Source organism: Uranotaenia lowii, chromosome 2 (assembly GCF_029784155.1).
Source record: "Uranotaenia lowii strain MFRU-FL chromosome 2, ASM2978415v1, whole genome shotgun sequence".
NCBI classification, from domain to species: Eukaryota; Metazoa; Arthropoda; class Insecta; order Diptera; family Culicidae; genus Uranotaenia; species Uranotaenia lowii.
Window position 1 is genome coordinate 34520051 of NC_073692.1, and position 21704 is coordinate 34541754.

The 21704-nt window shown below is 35.0% G+C and overlaps 1 protein-coding gene across 9 annotated transcripts in view; it reads left to right on the forward strand.

Annotated features, from left to right (window-relative positions):
• The window catches only part of LOC129744111 (nuclear pore complex protein DDB_G0274915-like), a 161605-nt gene that overhangs the window by 66836 nt on the left and 73065 nt on the right, over positions 1–21704 (forward strand). For 8 of the 9 annotated variants that reach the window (XM_055736489.1, XM_055736490.1, XM_055736491.1 and 5 more), the window contains exons 2-3: positions 2331–2806; positions 20461–20573. In XM_055736489.1, coding sequence (XP_055592464.1) covers positions 2712–2806; positions 20461–20573 — 208 coding nt within the window. In that variant the 5' untranslated portion in view covers positions 2331–2711. Of the gene's footprint in view, positions 1–2249; positions 2268–2330; positions 2807–20460; positions 20574–21704 lie in introns of those variants that run through there. The other variant, XM_055736493.1, reaches the window with a different exon arrangement.

Below are 21704 nucleotides of genomic sequence, written 5' to 3' on the forward strand. Positions count from 1 at the left end.
ATAGTGTACTTTGTGTATGATTGTTGGTTCTCGTGTTTCGGAGAAAAATTATTAGGCCAACATCGAAATACGCAATCCAACGTGGTGTGAGTTTCGCTCGTTTCTATCCTAGTCGATGTTTTAAATTTCGTGACCTGCTTAGGTTGTCAGTTTTTTTTTGTTTTGGATTTTTTTTCTCGGAGTTTCAATATCAGCTTTTTATCGTTTGGAGTTAATTTCGATTAATGTTGTGCTATTTAGTATAAGTCGGGAAACAGAAAACACAAGGAATTTAATCCTATCAAGGAATATTTCTTCTACGTGGAACCTCTTATTATTTACGGACTTAGCTACATCCCTTTTAAAACCTTTTTTTTTATAAAATAACTGTTTTAAATAAATTCTTCATTATCTTAGGGTTCATAGTTCTCTTTATTTGTTCAAATACATCAACCATCAGAAGCATATTAGATAAGGTTTACAACCAAAACCATGGCACTAGTCAAAAGTGTCTCCAGAAAATATCCTTATACCCACACTCCAAACCAAAATTATTTTGCTAGGATGCAGAGGTGACCTCGGTCCTAAAGCACGAAATCATTCTTTCATCCCTTTCTCTTTCTTCCAATCTATCAATTGACTGCTAGGACGTGGCCGGCGCCGTTATTGATGTTCAAAGAGAGAGCATCAGTTTTGGGCAATGTGAATGTGCTGTCAGTCCCAGACACCATTCATTTGACCTTTGAACAAAATTGGTGGCCTCGGTCAATCACGGAGTAGCAACCATTGGCGATGTGGAACTTGTTCTACTTAGCCACGCATGTGATCGTGGGATTTGAAATGCATAGCTTGTAATGATAATTTCATTAAAGGAACTTATTTTTAATCAAGAAAGGTTTTGAAAGAGGGAGAAAAATACTTGTATTAAAAATTGAGTTTTGTCGATAAAGCATTTCAGGTTCAACTATTTAAGGTGGATGTGAGCAGTCAATCAAGCTAAGCTAAGCTAAGCTAAGCTAAGCTAAAACACGCTTACAGTTCAACTCAAACACTCTATCATCCTCAATTTTGATGATGATTTTTGAATAAAAACTCAAAACCTGTATCGCCTGTGGTATCGGTCTTTTTTTAAACAAAATACCTAATAACCATCCCTAAAACTAGACAACAATTCCCGCTACTTCTGACTCAAACTTTGTTTTATGTTTAATAATCTTAAAAACCATTTGATGTAAATAGTTTTACCACCTCTCGAAAATTTATACAAACAAAAAGTTAAGCACCTTTATTTTGAAATTCAAGTCTGGTAGCGCAAAACATTCAATTGCAACAATTTGAATAAACTTTACAGACTAATAAAGTTTCTATCTTTTCGATCAAATGCAGCTTCTGTTAGAAATGAAAAGTGGGGCAATTTTTTTGCATTTTAAATACGTGTTTCTAAACAAGTTAGGTGCAAGACCCCCTACACGCATAGCTAAATATCGCAAAGGCTAGGTGCAAGCGAGCACCCACCCACAAATATACTTAGTCGTTTTTATGCGCAGTGGCGTATTTTTGAGCGTTAAATCTACGATTCAACTCTGCTTGTGCTGTTTCCATATAGTTATGCGATTGCAAGCCGGCAAACCACAATAATTCTCATGTTTCAACTACAATCGCCATCTGTATCAAGTCTTACATGGTGTTGTAGATACAACATCCGATATGGAGCGGGTAAAACTAAATATATCGAACTGAGAACCAGTGTTCTGCTTCACACAAATCGACCCATGTGGATCCTTATCAGATCAATCGACAAAAGCGTTAGCGTGTAATTAATCACCTGAATAAACGGTAAATTCCCGACCAGACATTCTATATTTATCTCAGTCATTCTATTAGTCGATTCAAAATAAAAAATACAAAACAAACAAATCTTCAGGCTGCTCGCACGTGTGATTCTTCTCTTAAACAATCATTGCTGATTTCGAGCCCCATTGACTAAGTGAAGGGGGGGTGAAAACTGGAATTTGGAACGCACTTCATTCAGCAATCAATCGGCAGCATTCACGGGGAAGGAAGATGGGGTCTCACTTTGCATAGACTGGGGCCGTTAATTACCGAATTGGGAAATCCCTCCTGTTTTCCGATCGGGATCGGCACGTAAATAAACGCCATTTCGGTGGGCTGCGTGAGATAATGCCACCCATTCGCTATCGGATCCAGGCGAGAATTGCGAACGTTCACACCTCGTGGAAATTGCAAACCCACTCTAAAGTGTTTGCAAAGGGGAAGTGTGGAAAAGTGTATGAATTAATTTTATCATAAAAATACATATCTTAATGCAATAATGTGTTGTTTTTCCACAGTGAATGAATTGAATGTGAAAATTGCAATCGTAATTGGATGCACTTTAAGTTGCCCGCCCTTGGGGTGAAGTTAAGTGGAAGTGCTGTGTGGGGTACCTGATCGTCGATTTGTCTGATCGAGCTTGCCGGTCTCCGGTAAAAAAAACATTGGCTGAAGAATTGTGGAAGAGTGCAGTGTAGTGATCTCGAAGCAGGGCACTTGAGAAGGTCGTTCGGTCTTTTCGTGGTCCAATATTCAGTTAAAAAAACAGTGATAATTGCCAGCAAACGATTGTAAGCCGGTCAAAAGTCAATCGTCAGAAGAAAAAAAAATCTACCAAATACAGAGCTTTTATAAGCGCCATCATCATTAGCATCAGCTGATCGAAACTGAAGTGAGAAATGCGGAAGCTGTGGATTTTGGTTGCCAGTGCCCTGTTGGCATTTGCCAATTTCGTCAAATCCCAAGAGACGGCGCGCAATTTGTACAGCTCAAGGTAAGTGAGGCGGGACAAAGTTGATGGAAGTTTTTGTTGTATGTGGAACTGTTGATGTAAGTTCCCCTGATATGTGATTTTACTGTTCAAAATTTCCAAAATTTCAGTACAATTAAGCTCTACTGATCCATGTCTAGGACTAAACAGGGGGGGAGGGGGGAGGTGGAAGGGGGTTTCAAAACTTAAATTTAGCTTAAAATAATAACAATACCAAAATACACAATAAATCAGGCAATGTTTTTCTTACATCATTTTCTTACTCATAATTATCACACAAACTAAAAAAATAAAAAAATTAATTACTTACATCAAAACTTCCAAAACAATGATGAATCAATGATATTTTCGGTAATTCATGGATAAGTTTTTCTAAATAATGTTTCTAATTCTAAACTAGAAATTTGCTCCAAAATAATTTCTTAGCAGTCTAGTTTTATAACTTGAAATAAACATTAATAAAAACCACAGATAAAGAAAACAATAATAATTGTTATTTATTCTTCATCTCAATTTACATTTTCAACTGAAAGTTGATTGCAAAATTTTGTCACTGTGTTTTGAATTTAATGAAAAATTAATCGTGATTTAAAATGGGAACTTTTGATTAGGATAAAAATCAAGGTTATTTTCTAAGGACACCAGAAATTTCGAATTGAAAAACATGAAAAATGTCTCTAAAAATCAAAATAGTTTAAATTTAAAATGCGGTGAATTCTTTTTAAAATAAATAAAAATATTACTAAGACAAAATGTTCACCATTTAAGAAGTTTTTTTACAATAAACATGTCTTACCAGTATGTAATCTTATTTTTAGAGTATCAATGATCACTCAAGAGAGAAGCAGTTTGGTGCTCATGTTTTAATAATGTTTTTGGTAGATTTTAGCGTCCTGAATCCGAATCTTTTGACAAATTTGGTCTATCAAATTTAGTTTTGATGCTAAGGAGTTTGAAAATGTGTCAGTTTTAAGTGAAATCAACCCTTGATAACTTATTAGCTATTGAAGTTGCATCAAAGAATAAATCTGATTTAGATTATGTTATGTTCTTCATTCAATTAAGAAATAAAACTATAATTATGATGCATGATTCAATTCAACAGTTGTTAAAAATTTGAAAAAATATGATTAGGTACAAATATTTTTGACATTACTGCAGAAAAGATAGAAAAAAATGATATCATTTAACAAACTTGTTGAAACCTGCCAAACGATGAGATTTATTGTTTAAAAAATATCTAAAATTCAATTTCGTTTGAAACTTAAAAAAAAATCAATTAATGAAGAAAAGTATACGAATAAATACTTCTATACCTTTTTTTTCGCAAAACTCAAATTTACCTGAAGTCTTGAGAAAGGTAAGTAATAATTTAAAACTTTTATATAAAAAAAGGTTTAAAGTTTTGTTAAAAAAAAGTGCAGAACTTTCATAATTCGTATTTTCAAAAATTATATCAATTACAAAAGCTGATAAAAAAATAGCATATTTAAATTCAGGATACCCAAGTAAGTCAAAATTACGTTTCAAATTCATTGCACCTCGAAAAAATGTAAATTTTGTGGCCTTGTGCAATTTATCAAAATCTTTTAAAATTTGAAGTTTAGCATTAGAAAGCACAAGGAAAATATTTTGATTGAAGCTAAAATTGGTTTCGGAAGAATACTTCATATCAGACAATACTTTGTAATGAAATAATTGACTTTTTTAATACAAATTTTAAGTAATGAAGTAGAGGATATGAGAGGAAAAAAACCTGTTACATGGTGTCTAACTTGTCGATGTATGTAATTAGTATTCGATGAATTAATTTGAAAGTCAAAAGGGTTCGTTTCAAATTCTGTCCTTTTTAAGTTGCACTTTTTAATAAAAACCCATTCTAAGGACGAGGTACGGTTTTTGTATTTCTAGCTAAGAGTTTTAACACAAAAGGTTAATTGAAATAAAACTCAAAATTTACAATTAGAAATAAGTTTCAATTCGTTAACGTCATGTAGTGTCGTAAAATAAAATATCATTAGCCTAGGATGTTTAAGATTAAATACCGCTTAATGCGAGCCAAATTTCTGCTTTGCTCGTCAACCCTTATTTATAAACACATTTTAAGATCATGTAATTTCCCGATACTGAACGTTCGCACGGCCTTGATCCAAACACTGATTTTTATGATTTCAACTAATAGAATTTTTGTAGTAATGTTTACCCCTGAATTTATTCAGCACCCTTATGTAAAATTTATTTCGAACAAAACCAGCAGTTGCTGCAATTGGTATTTTTTGCCTAATGACATCAACAATTTATCATAAACTATAGTTTTCCAAATATTTTCATTTAATTTTTCATTCAAAACAAAGTTCCTGAAAGGGATGTATAAAATAGAGTAAAAGTGTTAAGTGCTCTAGATTATCTCGATTTTACTACCTGATAAATCTGATAAAAATTCTCAAAAGTGAGCGTGAATTGACTATAAAGGTGTTTTCCTGTTGTACATTAGGAGAATCATCGTCTGTGCAAAGTTTCCATTCGGAAAAGACAAACTTCGGTATATACCTCGTTGGATTGTTTACAACCGTCAACTCGTGAACAATTATCCCTTCAGAAAAAAAAACTACAGTGGAGAGAAACCAATAACAAAGTCTCTTCAATGGCTGAGATACTCGGAAACTTCGACGGAAAGGACTACAAAGGAGTGCTAAGTGATAAGGAGAATTGCCGAATAACGTCGTCACTTAATGAGCTGTGGTCGAAAATCGCGGTGTCCCTTGAACGCGTTGTAGCCAGAATTGATACATGCTATTCCGATCTTGATAATCGTATCAAGCTGTTGGAAAATCAATTATCTACGGTGAAAACTGAGAATGCGAAGCAGGCTGACTCACTGAAGTTAGTGGTGAACAACGTTCGTCACGAAATGGAAACTTCTACAGAGGCTGTACGTTCTTTGGCTAACGAAGTCATCATAACTGGAATTCCCTACCATCATCATGAAGACCTGCAGGCGGTCTTCCAGAAACTAGTGACCCATCTGGATATTCGTGTGTTCCCGATATCGAATCTTAAGCGGTTGAGTCGTGGTGTTATCCCCAGTGGATCAAGTCCTCCAATATTGTGTGAATTTGCCTTGAATAGTTCGAAGAGGGAGTTTTTCAAGCGCTTTATTAGGAGAAGAGCTATCAATCTCCGTGACATCGGTTTTGAACAGAATGGAAGAATCTTCATACACGAAAATCTTACTCCGCTCGCTCGAAATATCCGCAATGAAGCGATCAAGCTTAAGAAATCATGTCGACTTTGCAAAGTGAGAGTTCGGGATGGGCTTGTCTGGATCCAACGTAATGAGCAGGAAGAATTTATCGCCGTTAAAAATAGAAGTCAACTATCTGCTCTCTGCTGTAAAGTTAAAACCCCCTTTCCAAATAGTTTTTCTCTTCCTACCTCAACTTCCTCTGACTCCGATCCCGAGATTCCTTTGATTCCTATTCCGCTCCTAAAAGTAAAAACATGAAAACTAACCTTCTCCTCGATATTACTCACTCTCCTTCCCATTCATCCCCTGACTCCCATCCTACGTTATCCCATGACTCCTCTTTACCCCTCCTAAAAGTAAGTTGCTGTGTTGCTGTCTACTGTGGATGCGCTGCTGTTTACGTTGCTGCTGGATGTTCTGTTTGATTCGCTGCTTCTCAGAGAATCTATGATCTCACGAGATCCCCACCGCTCAACTGTGGTATTGTTGCTATTCAGTGAAGAATCTAATGATCACAACAAAAACTGCTTTTAGTAGTGAGAAAATATCGACCAAAACAAAAACTTAGATATCCGTAAAAATTGAACCAAGTATCAGAACTATTCTCAAGCTGGTCGAAGTGATCTAGATGCCGTAAATGGTTAACAAAAATGAACTTTAGAGCCTTAAGTGTTAGTATGCAGATTATAGTTTTAATTGTGAACTTAGTTAGTGAACTTCTTTTAGAACCCAATCTCGTCCTCAAATATTCAAACTATTGTGATGGATGATCAATCATTGAATAATACCTCTGATAATGCTATTCCTAAAGCAGTACTTCATGCTGCATTATGTCATGACAAGCTTAACATTTGCCATATCAACGTGCAAAGTTTGTGTGCCCGTAATTTCAGTAAATTTGAAGAGCTTAAAAATATATTTTCAGGGAGTAAATTCGATATTATTTTGATGAGCGAAACTTGGCTTGATGCCTCGATACATGATTCCGTTGTAGCTATTAGCGGTTACAGATTAGTCCGTAATGATCGAAATAGGCATGGTGGTGGAGTGTGTGCTTATGTGAAAAGTAACCAAAGCTTTATGGTTTTAGCTAAATCTGTTAATATTGAGCATTCTCCTGATTTTGAAAGAACTGAGTTTATATTGATTGAATTGGTTTCCAACTCTAGTAAAATGCTATTTGGTTTGTACTACAATCCCCCTGGCGTTGATTGCTCGAATTTACTTGCGACTCACTATCAACAGTTTGCAATGAACTTCAATCACTCATTTTGTATTGGTGATTTTAACATGGATCTTTCTAAAAATACGAGAAGAATTCAAAACTTCAATGAAACTATATCCAGCCTGTCAATGGAATGCGTGAACTATGAACCAACGTATTTCCATAACCATGGGCATTCTCTCCTTGATATTTTGATTACTGATTCGCCAAACTTAATCTCCAGATTTAATCAGATTTCTTTGCCTGGCGTTTCGAATCACGATTTGATATTTGCTTCTTTAAACCTCTCTACCATTTCAAAACCCCATGGATACTGGTTCCGAGACTACAAAAATTATAATGCCGGAGATTTATTCAATCATGTTTCTAATTTTTCGTGGAATTTCTTTTATAGCATCAATAATTCCGATATGTTGGTAGAAATTTTCAATGACTTTATAGTTAACCTTCATGAAACTTATTTTCCCCTAAAATTCAGAAAATTTAGAGAGAACTCCTGGTTCAATAATGAAATCCAATTAGCCATTATCAATAGAAATTTAGCTTATCGCTCCTGGAAGGCATCAAAAACCTTTGAAAATAGAAATGTTTATAAAACATTGCGAAATAAAGTAACAAGCTTGATTCATAAAGCTAAACTCAACCGCGATAAAAAACTGTTTGATATAAACCAATCATCGAAAAATTTTTGGAACAATATTAAAAAACTTGGACTTAGTAAACGGCAGGTTGACACCCACTCTATAAACTACTCTGCTTCAGAGATCAATGAGTACTTCTCCTCGAATTTTTCGCAAAGAAATTATGCCGAAATTATAATTCCTAGAAGCACAGAAGGTTACCAATTCAGAAACGTTGAAATCTACGAAATCGTGAATGCTGTTTCTTCTATAAAATCAGATGCCATTGGTCTTGACAACATTCCTCTAAAGCTGATTCGTTTAATTCTTCCTCAAATATTACCCGTTCTTTCCCACATATTCAATACGATAATCTCAACATCCATATTTCCATATCAGTGGAAAAAGGTCAAAGTTATTCCTATAGCTAAGAAACCTAATAATAACGAAATAACAAACTTTCGACCAATTAGCATTTTATCTTCAGTTTCAAAAATATTTGAAAATTTTATTAAACTTCAAATTACTGAATATGTTAATACTAATAATTTGCTCACTAATTTTCAATCAGGGTTTAGATCATTACACAGCACTGAAACAGTGCTGTTGAAAGTTCATAATGACATTTCACTAGCCCTTGACAAAAAAGGAGTATCTATTCTAATTCTAATCGATTTTGCCAAAGCATTCGACAGTGTTTCCCATGTAAAACTAATACACAAACTCGTCACTCAGTTTAATTTCAGCAAACCAGCAGCACAAATGATTCTTTCATATTTACAAGACCGCACTCAAGCCGTATCTATTGATGAAACAGTATCGAATTTTATTCCTATCCTCTCTGGTGTTCCTCAGGGATCAATATTAGGCCCACTACTCTTCTCTCTTTTTATCAATGATTTGCCTAATGTTATTAAACATTGTAAGGTTCAGATGTTCGCTGACGATGTTCAAATATACATATGTGATGATACCTTATACTCTATTGCTGACATAAGCCGTAGAGTTAACGTTGATCTAAAGAATATTTACGAATGGTCAGTTCATAACCATCTTCCCATAAATCCAGCTAAATCTAAAGCAATGCTTTTTAGCACACGTAAATCTCCTATCGAGCCACCTCTTTTGCATATTAGTAATGAAGCAATAACTTTCGTGGAGTATGCTGAAAATCTTGGAGTTATATTTGACAAAGAGTTTAATTGGAAAAAGCACGTGACTATTCAATGTGGCAAAATATATGGTACACTCAAAAAGCTGAACTCAACTACTAGATATTTCGACACACAAACCAAACTGAAACTTTTTAAAGCTTATGTTTATCCCTTATTCCTGTATTGCTCTTTTTTATTCCTAAATGTTCAAGTTCAATCTTTAGATCGACTCCGCGTTGCTTTGAATGCGTGCGTTCGATACGTTTATAGGCTACCAAGAATTGGTCATGTCTCCCACCTTCAGTCAAACTTGATCGGATGTCGCTTTGAATCATTATATGAAATTCGTTCGTGAGAAATGATTCACAGAATTCACCTTACTGGGAAACCTGATTATTTGCGTTCTCTGATAGTACCGCTGAGAAACTCGAGAACTATGAACTTTCTTATTCCTCACCATAACACTGCTTACTATAACAATTCTTTATTTGTCAGAGGTATTAGAAAATGGAACAATCTTCCGTATCATGTTAAATCTGCTAATACGAGATCTAGTTTTAAGAGACGTTTGCTGGCGAGGTTCACAAATTAGGATAGTTAGTCTGCATAAATAGTATTAAACCAAGTACGAAAATCGAAGGAACGATTACAATCTAATTGAATTTCAAAGTGTAACAATTTAAAAGATTTGTATCTTAAGTTACATGAATTATGAATAAACAAATGAAACAAATGAAAAAAAGTTTGTTGCAGCTTATCCATTTTTGTTAGAATACCCTTCGCAAATCGCATGTTTTTCCAATATTTTTTCCGACTGTGTCAATTTGATGTCCCATCAACCTCAAAACATTTAAGGTACAAACGGTATGATTATCTGTGGACATTGAGTTTCTAGAAGCTAGTGAAGTTGAAAAGTTTTGCATGATGCTCCAGTTGACGGTATTTATTTTATTTTTAGGTGCTCTCGTTCAAAAAAGTGATCTTTAAAACATTTGCAGAGATGAACTCCACCCATTAGAATTTATACTGATCGTCAAAATTTATGACTAAAAATCGTGAATTTTACTCTGCAATTTGTTAAAAAATATAAATTATCCGAATGTAAATAAAAATGGATTATAAGCTGGAACTCTGTCTTTTTTAGAATTGAGCGTTTTTCTTCTCCATCATTAAAAAAAAACCAATTGTATCAAGCAAAAGAGAAACTTTTCTTACATTCTGTATTTTTTTATTAAATTTTCCACTCTGTTTATGCTTTGCACGTGCATATAATGCAATAAATATTTATTATTTGGTTACTTCATACCAGTGCAGTGGAATTGAAGTGGCCTCCACTATTCTGCGAGTGTTGAGAGTCATCCACGGAAACTAGTAAAATTTTGAGGAGTTTGGAAGGCGTCAGGGAGATATGTTTATAAATTACGAAAATACTCGAATACCTAACTAACTACACTAAAATGATAATGAGAAAGTAAAAAATATATGATTATGTTGAGCTGTAAATTACACCGAAATTCAAAGTCACTTACAAGATTTTCACACAACATAAATTTAGTAGTTTTTTAACTTTGTAGTCCGCAGTTTTAATTTCATTTGTCATCTTCTACTGAACAAGTTAAACAGGAAAAAAATCATCTGCAAATACCATAACAAATAAATATATTTGTTATAAGAAATCGATTTTATAACAAGCAAAAGCTCAGAATAACTGAAATCCAGGTTGTAAAATGTTCACAGGTGGTATGAATAAGAAAATAGCAATTGCTTCGATAGCTTTTACTTAGCTCGAATTTTAGATTGGCAAAATTTGAAAGCATTTGCTCAACTAGATATGAAAAAGCAGTGTAGAAAATTTACTTTCAACCAGCTCAGGTTTGAAAATATGCATGCCATCCGAAGTATTTGACTCACAAAACTGCCCGAAAGTAGCAAAAGCAATTACTAGAGCTTTATTTATATCAGCCATTATATTATATTCACACCACTATCAGAGTTAAGTTAGTACAAAACTTTTACTTTTTATAATTCGAATTCTATTTTGGGCACTTTGTTTACCAATCAAAATTAGTTAGCTTGTTAAAATTGATTTTAAGAAAATAAAAATTCTATACTTATTAAACTTCAGCGGAAAATGGTTATCATATGTAAAATTAAATAGAAATGATATATCTTAGTATTGGTAACGTATTTTTAGTTTACGTGCAAAGTAATACATACAAATAGACAGTTGTCAGGATTGAAACGCTGATCACCAATTAATGTGTTTTATTTTTGTTACAAAGTTCATTTTCTCTCCAAATTTGTTGTAAACTTACGGATAAGCAAGCTCTGCCAAAGACAATTTTACAAGCGAGATGGTTGTTGAAAAGCCTCCCTCTGATTGTGGAGCTTTTTTATCAGTAAGTTCACCAAAAAATTGAGAGAGAAAATAATTTAGAAATCTTCAAATTAGCGACCTTATAAGTGATTACATTTTTAAAGCCAGGTTCAGCAATTAAAATACTTAGCTAGGTAACATTTATATGAATTTCAACTGGAACTTATTTGGTACTTACATGCTACGAAGAATATATAAAAAATACATTTTTTTAAAGCATTTTGCTTTTTTTTATTAGAAAAAAAAAATACAATGGCAACGATAATTTGAAAAAAAAAAAATATGTTTACTTTTTTTTATGGACGGCTCTCTCACTTATCGAATTTAAATTTAGCTTAGGTACGAGTAAGTTTTGAGATTTTACCAAAGAACAACTCAAGTTTATGAATTGTATTTTTTTGTTTTGAACAATCTCGTTCTGCAGAGTGGTTTTCTTAGTTTAATATACAAATTTTTACTATGATTTTATTTTTTTAAACGTGGAAACCATGAAATTGACCTAATTTTCACTGTAGTAACCAAACTATGTATTTGATCCTTATGGGATGAATAAGCCCTGCCAGATAAAAATCTCTTAAACAACGTTAAGTTTTAAGGTTGATGGGACATCAAATTGACGTAGTTAGAAAAATTATTAATTTTGCTAGTTATTATTAAATTAACAAAAACATGCAATTTTCACCCTACCAAGAAAATGAGGCAGAGGTGAACCAGCCTGCGACTGAAAACCTCTAAAATTAAGACAAAAAAAAAACAGAAAAAAAGGAAAAGGGGTAAGTTGTAACAAAATCTGTAATTAATGAAAAATCAAATGAACACTTTTGAAAACTTATAGCCCTTGATACATTTGTGATGCTATTACGCATAAAGCACCAATTGCAGTAACTTTTAGTTTTGTTCGAAGTAAATTTTACATTTTTTCTGACAGAAATGTTTTTAAGGAAAAAGTGTAAATTTGCTGCTTACATTTAGGGATAAAAATATTACAAAATATTCTATTAGTTTAAATAGTGAAAATAAATCTTAGGATGGATGAAATTTTAATGTTAACAAACGCATAATGCAAAACAATCATATCGCAGCATATGGAAACGAGATTTATGAGGTTTAGTTCTGATTTTCATTTTGCTGCATTTTGCCCTAGACAGGTAACTGAATTATAAAAATATTTGTTTAAAAAAACTTAGTAATTGCCTGAAAAATATTTTTATACAAACAGTGTTGGTATAGGATAATAAAAGCAATATAAATTATGTAGGTCAATGGAAAAAGTTTTTTACGGCATTGAAAAATGTAAAAATTGTACATCTTTTGCTCGATTTTATAAATTTATTATGAGAACCAAAAACTTTTAATAACTCTTTCACGATGTTAAAAGCTATGTAATCATCATTTTGTTATCATTCAATGATAACTTTATTACTGAATATTGAAATGAAAATTCAATGGGTGTTGTGGTATACAAATGTTGCATCTAACCTGGGCTTGCCAGATACTTTCAGAAAAAAGCGGGACATTTCACGAAAAAAAGCGGGACACAGCCGAAAAAAGCGGGACATTAAAGAAACTCTCAAAAAAACTTAATTGTATAGCTAAATTTATACGTATACCATTAGCCAAAGTTGGTCATAGAAAGAACACTACACTCAGTTTTTTCTACATGACTTTTAATAACACGGTCTTCACCATATGCACCGTTATTTTCCACGGTTCTTACGAATTAACACGTTTTTAAGGGAAAATATTTCAAGTCGTACATGTTAACGGCGGATTTTATACCACATGAAAAGCTTCTGTGCAAATTGTATAAAAATTTGTTTGTTTGGTAATTTGGATAAGAAATTGTAAACTCTTGAAAGCTTCCATTTTAATATACTTTGGACAATTGAGTCGAAAAAGGTGGTGTATAGTATAAGACAGTTTAATTAGGATTCCAGCGAAAAAAATATTTGGAAGCCACTAAAACAATATTTTCTTCATACATTGGTCCAACGTGCTCCAAGAAAGCATCATTGAATCAGAATATTATTGTAATCCCAAGCAACCAGAATTCCCTTAGAAAGGTTCCATAGAAGCTTAATCAGCTCTCGTTTCTGTCTGAAGAGAATGCTAATCAGCCCAAAATCTAAGTTATTAAAGCTACTTTCAAGTTCCTTTCACTGGCTGTAGGGAACGCTATACAACCTTTAAGGGAATATCAAGAAACTCTCAACGCACCGAAAAAAAACGGTTGACAGATCGTTCTGACAATCAGATGACAGACTGCTGAATGGCCGGTCTATCTAGAATTTTCTCATTGACATGTTTACATAATTACAGGTTTGTTGTTGTCGTTTACTCACTTTCGAAGCCAAAAACCGCTGCTTACCGCCTCAAGATTCGATCCACTGTTCTCTAGGTTGGAAGTTATAACCTCTAGCCGCTCGACTATACCAGCTCATGCTCATCTGCTGTCTAAAGATGTATTTAAACTAGAGAGTTTTTTAAACTCTAGAGTTAGAAAAAAATTTATATCTATGTATATAAAAATGAATTTCTGTCTGTCTGTCTGTCTGTCTGTCTGTCTGTCTGTCTGTCTGTCTGTCTGTCTGTCTGTCTGTCTGTCTGTCTGTCTGTCTGTCTGTCTGTCTGTCTGTCTGTTCCCTATAGACTCGGAAACTACTGAACCGATTTGCGTGAAACTTGGCAGGTGGGGGTATTAGAGGCAGGAGAAGGTTCCTATTATGGTTTGAGACTCCTCCCTCTCTCAATAAGGGAGGGAGGGGCCTCTCAAACAAAAGACAATTTTTTGCATAACTCGAGCTCCCATCATGCAAATGGTATCAAAATTGGCATGGGGTGGTATTTGGGTACGAGGAATATTTCTATGAATATTAGGTACCCCTTCCGCCTCTCAGTGGGGTGATAGGAAGGGGGGAGGGGGGCTACCTTACAATTTTTCATATAACTCGAAAACTAATCAAGATATTGGTACCAAATTTGGCACGGGAAGGTATTTGGATACGAAAAATATTTCAATGATTATTTGAGGCCCCTCCCTCTTTCCAATAGAAAGAGGGAGGGGTCCTCTTCCGTATTTTTTTACATAACTCAAAAACTAATAAAGCAAATGGAACCAAATTTGGCATGGGCGGGTATTTGGGAACGTGACATGTTCTAATGATTGTTTGAGACCCCTTCCTTCTTCCAGCGAGGAGAAAGAAAAGAGCGAGGGGAGTTTCATACAATTTTTACAGCATAAAAACTACAACAGCAAATGGAACCAAATTTGGCATGGGACGATATTTGGGTACGAGAAATGCTTCTCTGAATATTTGATATCCCTCATTCCTTCAAAGAGGTGGATGAAAAGGGGGAGGAAAGGTCTCCCTTACAATTTTCAGTATAACTGGAGAGTCGATCGAGCAAATTAAACCATATTTGGCATATGAGGGTATTTGGATACGAGAAATGTTTCTATCATAAATTGAAGCCCCACCTTTTTTTAGCGGAAAGATATAAAGAGGGAAAGGGGAGCTTCCATATATTTTTGTTTGCATAACTCGAGAATTTATCGAGCAAATGAAAGCAAATTTGGCATCAAAAAGTATTTGAGTACGAAAAATACTTTTTCTATGTGAAACAATTCCTTTCTTGCAGTAGGATGATAGATTTGGGAATATAGGAAGGGAAGAGGAGGCTTACATTTAACTTTTTTTTAACAAAATCGAGAAATGGCAAAACTTAACATGGAAAATCATTTTGGTATGATTCTATTATTATCTGACACACCATCCTCTTTTCAATTAGTAGGTACATAGGCGAAGGGAGGCGAGCCCAATACAATAGTGCTAGCATAAGTTCTCAATTTATGCTAACGAAGCCAACAAATGGAATCAAATATGGCATGGAAAGGTATTTGCTTACTAGATATGTTTCTACGATTGTTATAGATCTTTACGTTTTACAGTGTAGAGAGGGGAAGGAAGGAGGAGGCTCCATAAACATTTTGTTGTAAAGCTTAAAAACTTATCAACCAATGGAACTATATTTGATATAACAGGATTTTCGGGAACGAAAGAATTAGGTATGATTATTAAAAATCGCGACCTCCATTCAGCAGGGGGTGAAAGTAAGGACAGGTGAGGGACTCTCTTTTCAGTTTTTCAGCATAAATCCAGATAATATTAAGAAAAAACAACCATATTTTAAAAGTTAAATTGTTTGCGTACGATTAATTTGAGACCCTCCAGGCAGATTCAAATTATCAGATCTTTAACACAAATTTATAGAGCAAGATTTAGAATATTTGTTTAAGTTATCTTTGTGTTGCCATTCGAAACTCCAGCTGTAGCTCTCATTTTATAGTAGGTGCTTATAAATTATGTTATAATTTGATTCAAAATAATGCCAATAAATTAAATAATTTTTGAAAATTTCATTTGATTTTGAAAGGTGTAGCAAAGCACACCGAGTCAGCTAGTGATAAATAAAATAAAGTTAAAGGTTGTCAAAATTAAAAGTTTTACTGGTTTCACTATCAATGGACTTGCATTTATTAAAAAAAAAACACAAAACATTCAAATCATAATCTTTATTTATTCGTTTTTTTTTCTCAATCGCACCTGTTTTATCACCAATCAAATTTACACATAATAATTTACACTTTGAATGGATCACAGATTTTCTAGGATTTTCGGAGGGCATTTTTGGTGAAGATGATCCGTAATAGCGCAGACTGGGGGCCTCCAGTACACCGGTCTTGACCAAAAGGATTCCATATTTTGCAGACGGGAAAATTGTTGATTATGATTAATATTTAGGTCCGCCCAGGCGGAGCTGCCTGGTTTTCACTGTATCCATGACGATTAAAGGGTTTCCTGACTAGGTCCAGTCAGTTGTTGATGCACCCCAGCGGCTCAAAAGTAATTTTTTCCTCCTGGAGGTGAATCCCACTACTTCCTGCTAGCACAAACTTAAAATAATTGAATTGCATTTAATTTTCTGCCAATGTAAACAATCCAAAAAAAATGACAGAAATGTCAGAAATATTTGACAAATCGCTTGAAATTCTCCTGAAGGTTCCAGATGTGATCTTATTGATTCGTTAGAAAGAGCACAGCAGACACCATGATTGCCTTTAAGGAGATGTTGCGTAAAAGGTGCATTGAAGTTCCATTTTTAATTCTTTAGCCCTTGAGAAGGCGATAGAAGTTTCTGAGTAACTTTTACGTAATATGAGTCCCTTGGAAGTACCGTAACACCTAAGTGGAACCAAATGAGAACTTCGGAATCCTGTGTTCAAGTTAGTATGCGACTTTTGGTTGCTTGGGATGCTAAGAACGTTGGAGTTATTTTGTATTGTCTTATATAAACTTTGAAAAAGGCTGCTTGTTTCGAGAAAAGACGTATTTGAAACTTTTTCCGTATTCAACTCATGAATTCAAATTGAGACTAAAGCTTAATTTCTTCCAGTTTAAGCCAGTGAACTTTGTAAAAAAAAAATCCAAGAAAAAAAGCGGGACATTTTGAGGAAAAAGCGGGACAGCGGGACATTCAACAAAAAAGCGGGACATGTCCCGCTTTTGCGGGACGGATGGCAACCCTAATCTAACCCTGCTTTTGCATGATGCCCCGTTTGACGGTACTTTATCTCTTTAAATACTTATCTTTGGTTTAAAGGACGAACACGAAATTATTGCGACACATTCAACAGGAAATAACTTTTTTTTATGTAAAATTGGGTGAAAATCAACCAAATTTTGCATACTTTCTCATTGATGTGTATTGTTTACATGCTGTCAAACGCGTAGTCTTGTTTTTCGATTAAACGAAAATGAAGGTGAACCAACGCAAGTCGAGAAAACAAATTCTTTACAACCACCTGGAATTTTCTGACCCGTCGCACCGGCAGTTGGGAAAAATATTGAACATTCACAACTCAACCGTCTCCAGAGTGTTGAAGCGGTTCCAGGAGCAGTTGAAGTTGAACCACGGCAAAGGAGCTGGAAGAAAATCGGGACTGGAGAACAAAAAGACGGAGGCAAAGGTGAAGCGGATGATTGAAGCAAATCCCAACGTCTCAAGCCGTGATTTGGCTAAAAAGATCGGCATGTCGCAGAGCTACGTCCAGAATGCAAAGAAGAGAGCTGCATTACATACATACCATACAAGGTAGAGAACTTCCCAAATCGCGATGAGTGGAAACAATCGACGGCTTTAACTCAGGCACGGAAGCTCTACGAGAAGATGCTAACAAAATATGGCTGCTGTGTGATGGACGACAAAACGTATATAAAAGCCAGTTTTATGCATATTCCGGAGTTGGAGTTTTTCCCCGGCAAGAGCAAGTTCGATGTGGACAACAAATTTAAGAAGAAGAAAATGTCAGGCATGTTTGGCAGGCCATTTGCTCTTGCTGACTGAGGAGTGAGCCTTTCGTGACAAAGGGCACAGTAAATGGCGAGATCTAGAGATCTGAGTGCCTCGAGAAGCGCCTTTTTCCGTTCTTGCCGCAGCACGACGAAGCTCCGCTATTTTGGCCAGATTTGGCATCAAGTCACTATTCTAAAATTGTCCTGTAGTGGTATGAAGCCAATTCTGTCCATTTTGTTCCAAAGGACATGAACCTGTCAAACCGTACGGAACTGTGCCCGGAGAAGCAGTACTGGGCAATAATATAGCGGGAACTTCGGAAGAGCAAGAAGACATTCAAAGACGAGAAGAACATGTTAAGAAAATGAAAAAAAAACTGAAAAACTGGTACCGGATGACACTGTAAAGACTTTGATGGAGGACATCGAGCGAAAATGCGTTCAATTTTGCACTCAATGCTCCATTGACTAATTTTTCTTTTGATTTTTGAAGTAAATGTATATGACGCCCTTGGAGCCAAAGGGGTATAAGTGCATAAAAGCTTATTTCGAGAAAACACGCTTTCAAGTTGTTGTGTTTGGTCATTTTCCATATATTTTTCGATAATTTGAATTTTTCTTTCGAATGTTAAAGTACGTAGATAAAATTCTAAAAATCTGAAAAAATCAGCAATAATAGTTTTAAATATGAAAAATCGTTTGGCATCATTAACTCAAAACCGACCATTTTGTCACTTATACCCCTTTGGCTCTGAGGGCCTCATTAGACTGGCCCATAACAAAAAATATCCTTATATTCCACGCGGCACCCCCTAGGTTGGTGCCATTAGCTAAAAAAATGACTTTCTGAAAGTTTCAGGTCATTTGGCAGAAGCACGAGCTGGCGCAAAGCACTTTAAATTTGTATGGAGATTTTCGGCAAAATGTATAAAAAATTTACATACTTTCACTCTTTGAGTTCTAAAATATGTTTCCAGTATGCCAGAAAGCTCAGAATTTCAGGAATTGTAGTTCAAACAATGACAAACAAGTTTGTAGAAGATTGTGAAAAGATACTAGTTGACGGTGATGAGTTATCCGCAATTAAATGTGTGATTTTTTCGCATTTCATCGATATATCGCGAACGGTGTATAGGTGGGTTATTAGTACTTACTTGATCGCATTGCCGCACAATGAGAATAAAAGATGGAAAGTTCGTGTCCTGGGGCAAAGTTGCAAAAAAAGCTCTGACAAACATTATTGTGGGGCATTTAGACTTTGCCGAGGACACAAACTTTCTATCTGTTATTCTCATTGTGTGATAATGCGATCAAGTTAATACTAATAATATAACCCACCTATACACCGTTCACGATATATCGATGAAATGTGAAAAAAATCACACATTTAATTGCGGATAACTCATCACCGTCAACTAGTATCTTATCACAATCTTCTACAAACTTGTTTGTCATTGTTTGAACTACAATTCCTGAAATTCTGAGCTTTCTGGCATACTGGAAACATATTTTAGAACACAAAGAGTGAAAGTATGTCGATTTTTCATACATTTTGCCGAAAATCTCCATACAAATTTCAAGTTCTTTGCGCCAGCTTGTGATTCTGCCAAATGATCTGAAACTTTCAGATAGTCATTTTTTCAGCTAAAGGCACCAACTTAGGTGGTGCCGCGTTGGAAAAAATGTTGTAAAAATTCTTCCATACAAATTTGGGCCAGTCTAGGCCTCATATATAAAACTACCCTGAAATTTTGGTTTGATTATAAACATAAGAAAATAGGCATGACATTTTCAGTGTCGCAATAATTTCGTGTTAGCCCTTTCTCACTTCAATCGACCGACTCTTATAATCATCGTACTTTAAATTTCAAATATTCAGATTAAAACCAAGAAAAGTTGCTCAAGGGTGTTCAGAAACCAATTCCCAACAATTCGTCTTCTTAATAAGACAACTAACATCTAACTCTTGATGTTAGCAGCATTAATCTCAACACTTCTATTTATGTATATAAGGGGAACAAAATATCACAAAAAGGTTCCACCTGAAGGTCACAGGTTTTCGGGACGAATCCTTTCCCCAAGCCAGTACTTTTCTCTCTGTATTATCAATACAGATCACATACTAGCTTAGGGGTAAAATGTACCTGTGACATAAAATACGAAAACGCGCAAAAAAAAAGTCCTCCCCAAACCCAAAACAAATGGTAATAGACAATTTTGCGGAGAACCCCATTTGGGAAGAATGACCGTGTTGTTCAATTCCCGGAAAAAAAATGCGGAGAACCCGCGCTCCATTTAGAAGCAATCAAGGCGGGCACTGGGATTACTCGAAGTAAATTTATTCCGCCACACTCAACAGCTTTTAGTTGAATTAACTGTCCCAGATTTGATACTTTCAAGATTGAGAAAATTGTAGACCGTTCATTCACAACATTGAAGCATACTCGAACGGATATATGACAAAAACCTTAGATACTAAAAAAAAAATAATCTAAAGGAGACAAAAGTAAAGGTTTCAACGACCTTATCTCTGAATTGTGATTGTGGGTCGAAAGGTTCATTATAGTCATTTGATATCCACCCAAATTGTAATCCAAATATTTTTTCAACTATTCAAAGTTCAAAGTCTACCCTAATTAACGGCCATTTGTGATTATATCTTTTTTTTTCTCTCAATGCAGATATGACAACCTGGACATCGACACCATTCTAGGCAGCACCCGTCTGGTCAACAACTACGTCGATTGTCTCCTGAGTCGAAAACCGTGCCCACCGGAAGGCAAAGATCTGAAACGTGAGTACCTACCTAGTTCATAAATGACTAAAGTCAGGTCTAGGCTCTAGAGGAAAGATTTCGTTACGGCTCCCAAAGCTAAAGGTACGAAATTCCGATGGCCAAAGATGGCATAACAAAAATAACACACAAAAAAACACAATCTGCGTTGAAAAAAATGTTGCTAATCAGTAGCAAATTTGAGGAGCTGTAAAAGTCTTATAACAGCTCGTTTCGGTTGCGTCATAACGGTGGATTCGTTACGAGTTTGTGATATGTTTATTCATGATTTTCGCGAAGGAAACACATTCAAGCGGAAATGTTAGGTATCATCATACAATGGAGCTGATTCCTATCCAATGTGTTTGTTTTAATAATTTGAGCTTTCTTTTTCGGATTCCCTCTGCCTCTGGGTTTGTTGTTGTTGTTGAGGCAAGTTTTATGAGGTCCTATTTTCGAACTATTCCTGCCGGAGCAAAACAAAATGGTTAATAATAAAAAAAATGAATCGAATTGGCGCCACGTTATAGACATAATAAAATTGCTGTTTTTCGCAGGCTGATGCAGGTTATGAATTTTTAATGAATCGATTGCCGAGCGTTTCCGAATCAATAACTGGGTTGAGTTGATAGGGAGGAAAAAAAACATTGAATGAGTTTTTTTTACTTCAAACTAGATACATGTAGTTTGAACTTTCCACCTTTGGTAGTAGATATCTCAAAGTTCCGCATTCAGCTAATCATCTCAAGATAAAACAACATCAATTTATATCCATTCGTCATGGTTTCTTCGAATTTTGGATTCCCTCCCTTGAAAGAACACATGTTCTGATTGATCGATACTTAAACACTGTGAGTGCGGATTATTAATTTCTCAACTACAACTACGCCTCCGATTGATCTATTCACATTTCTGTGATTAGAAGTATGCTTCGCTCCAAAATAGTCTCAGGCATGACGAATTCAAAATATACGGCTCAGATTTGGATTTCAGTGTTTTTTTTATATGGTGTCTGCGAACCATTGAGCCTAAATAAGCATGATATTGAAGTTGAAACCAACCGAAAAATAAGCTTGTACAAATTTGACAATTCCTCTATTTTTTTTTCTTTTCATAATTCTGAGAGTTGGTTCTCCTAAAATGAAATTTCAA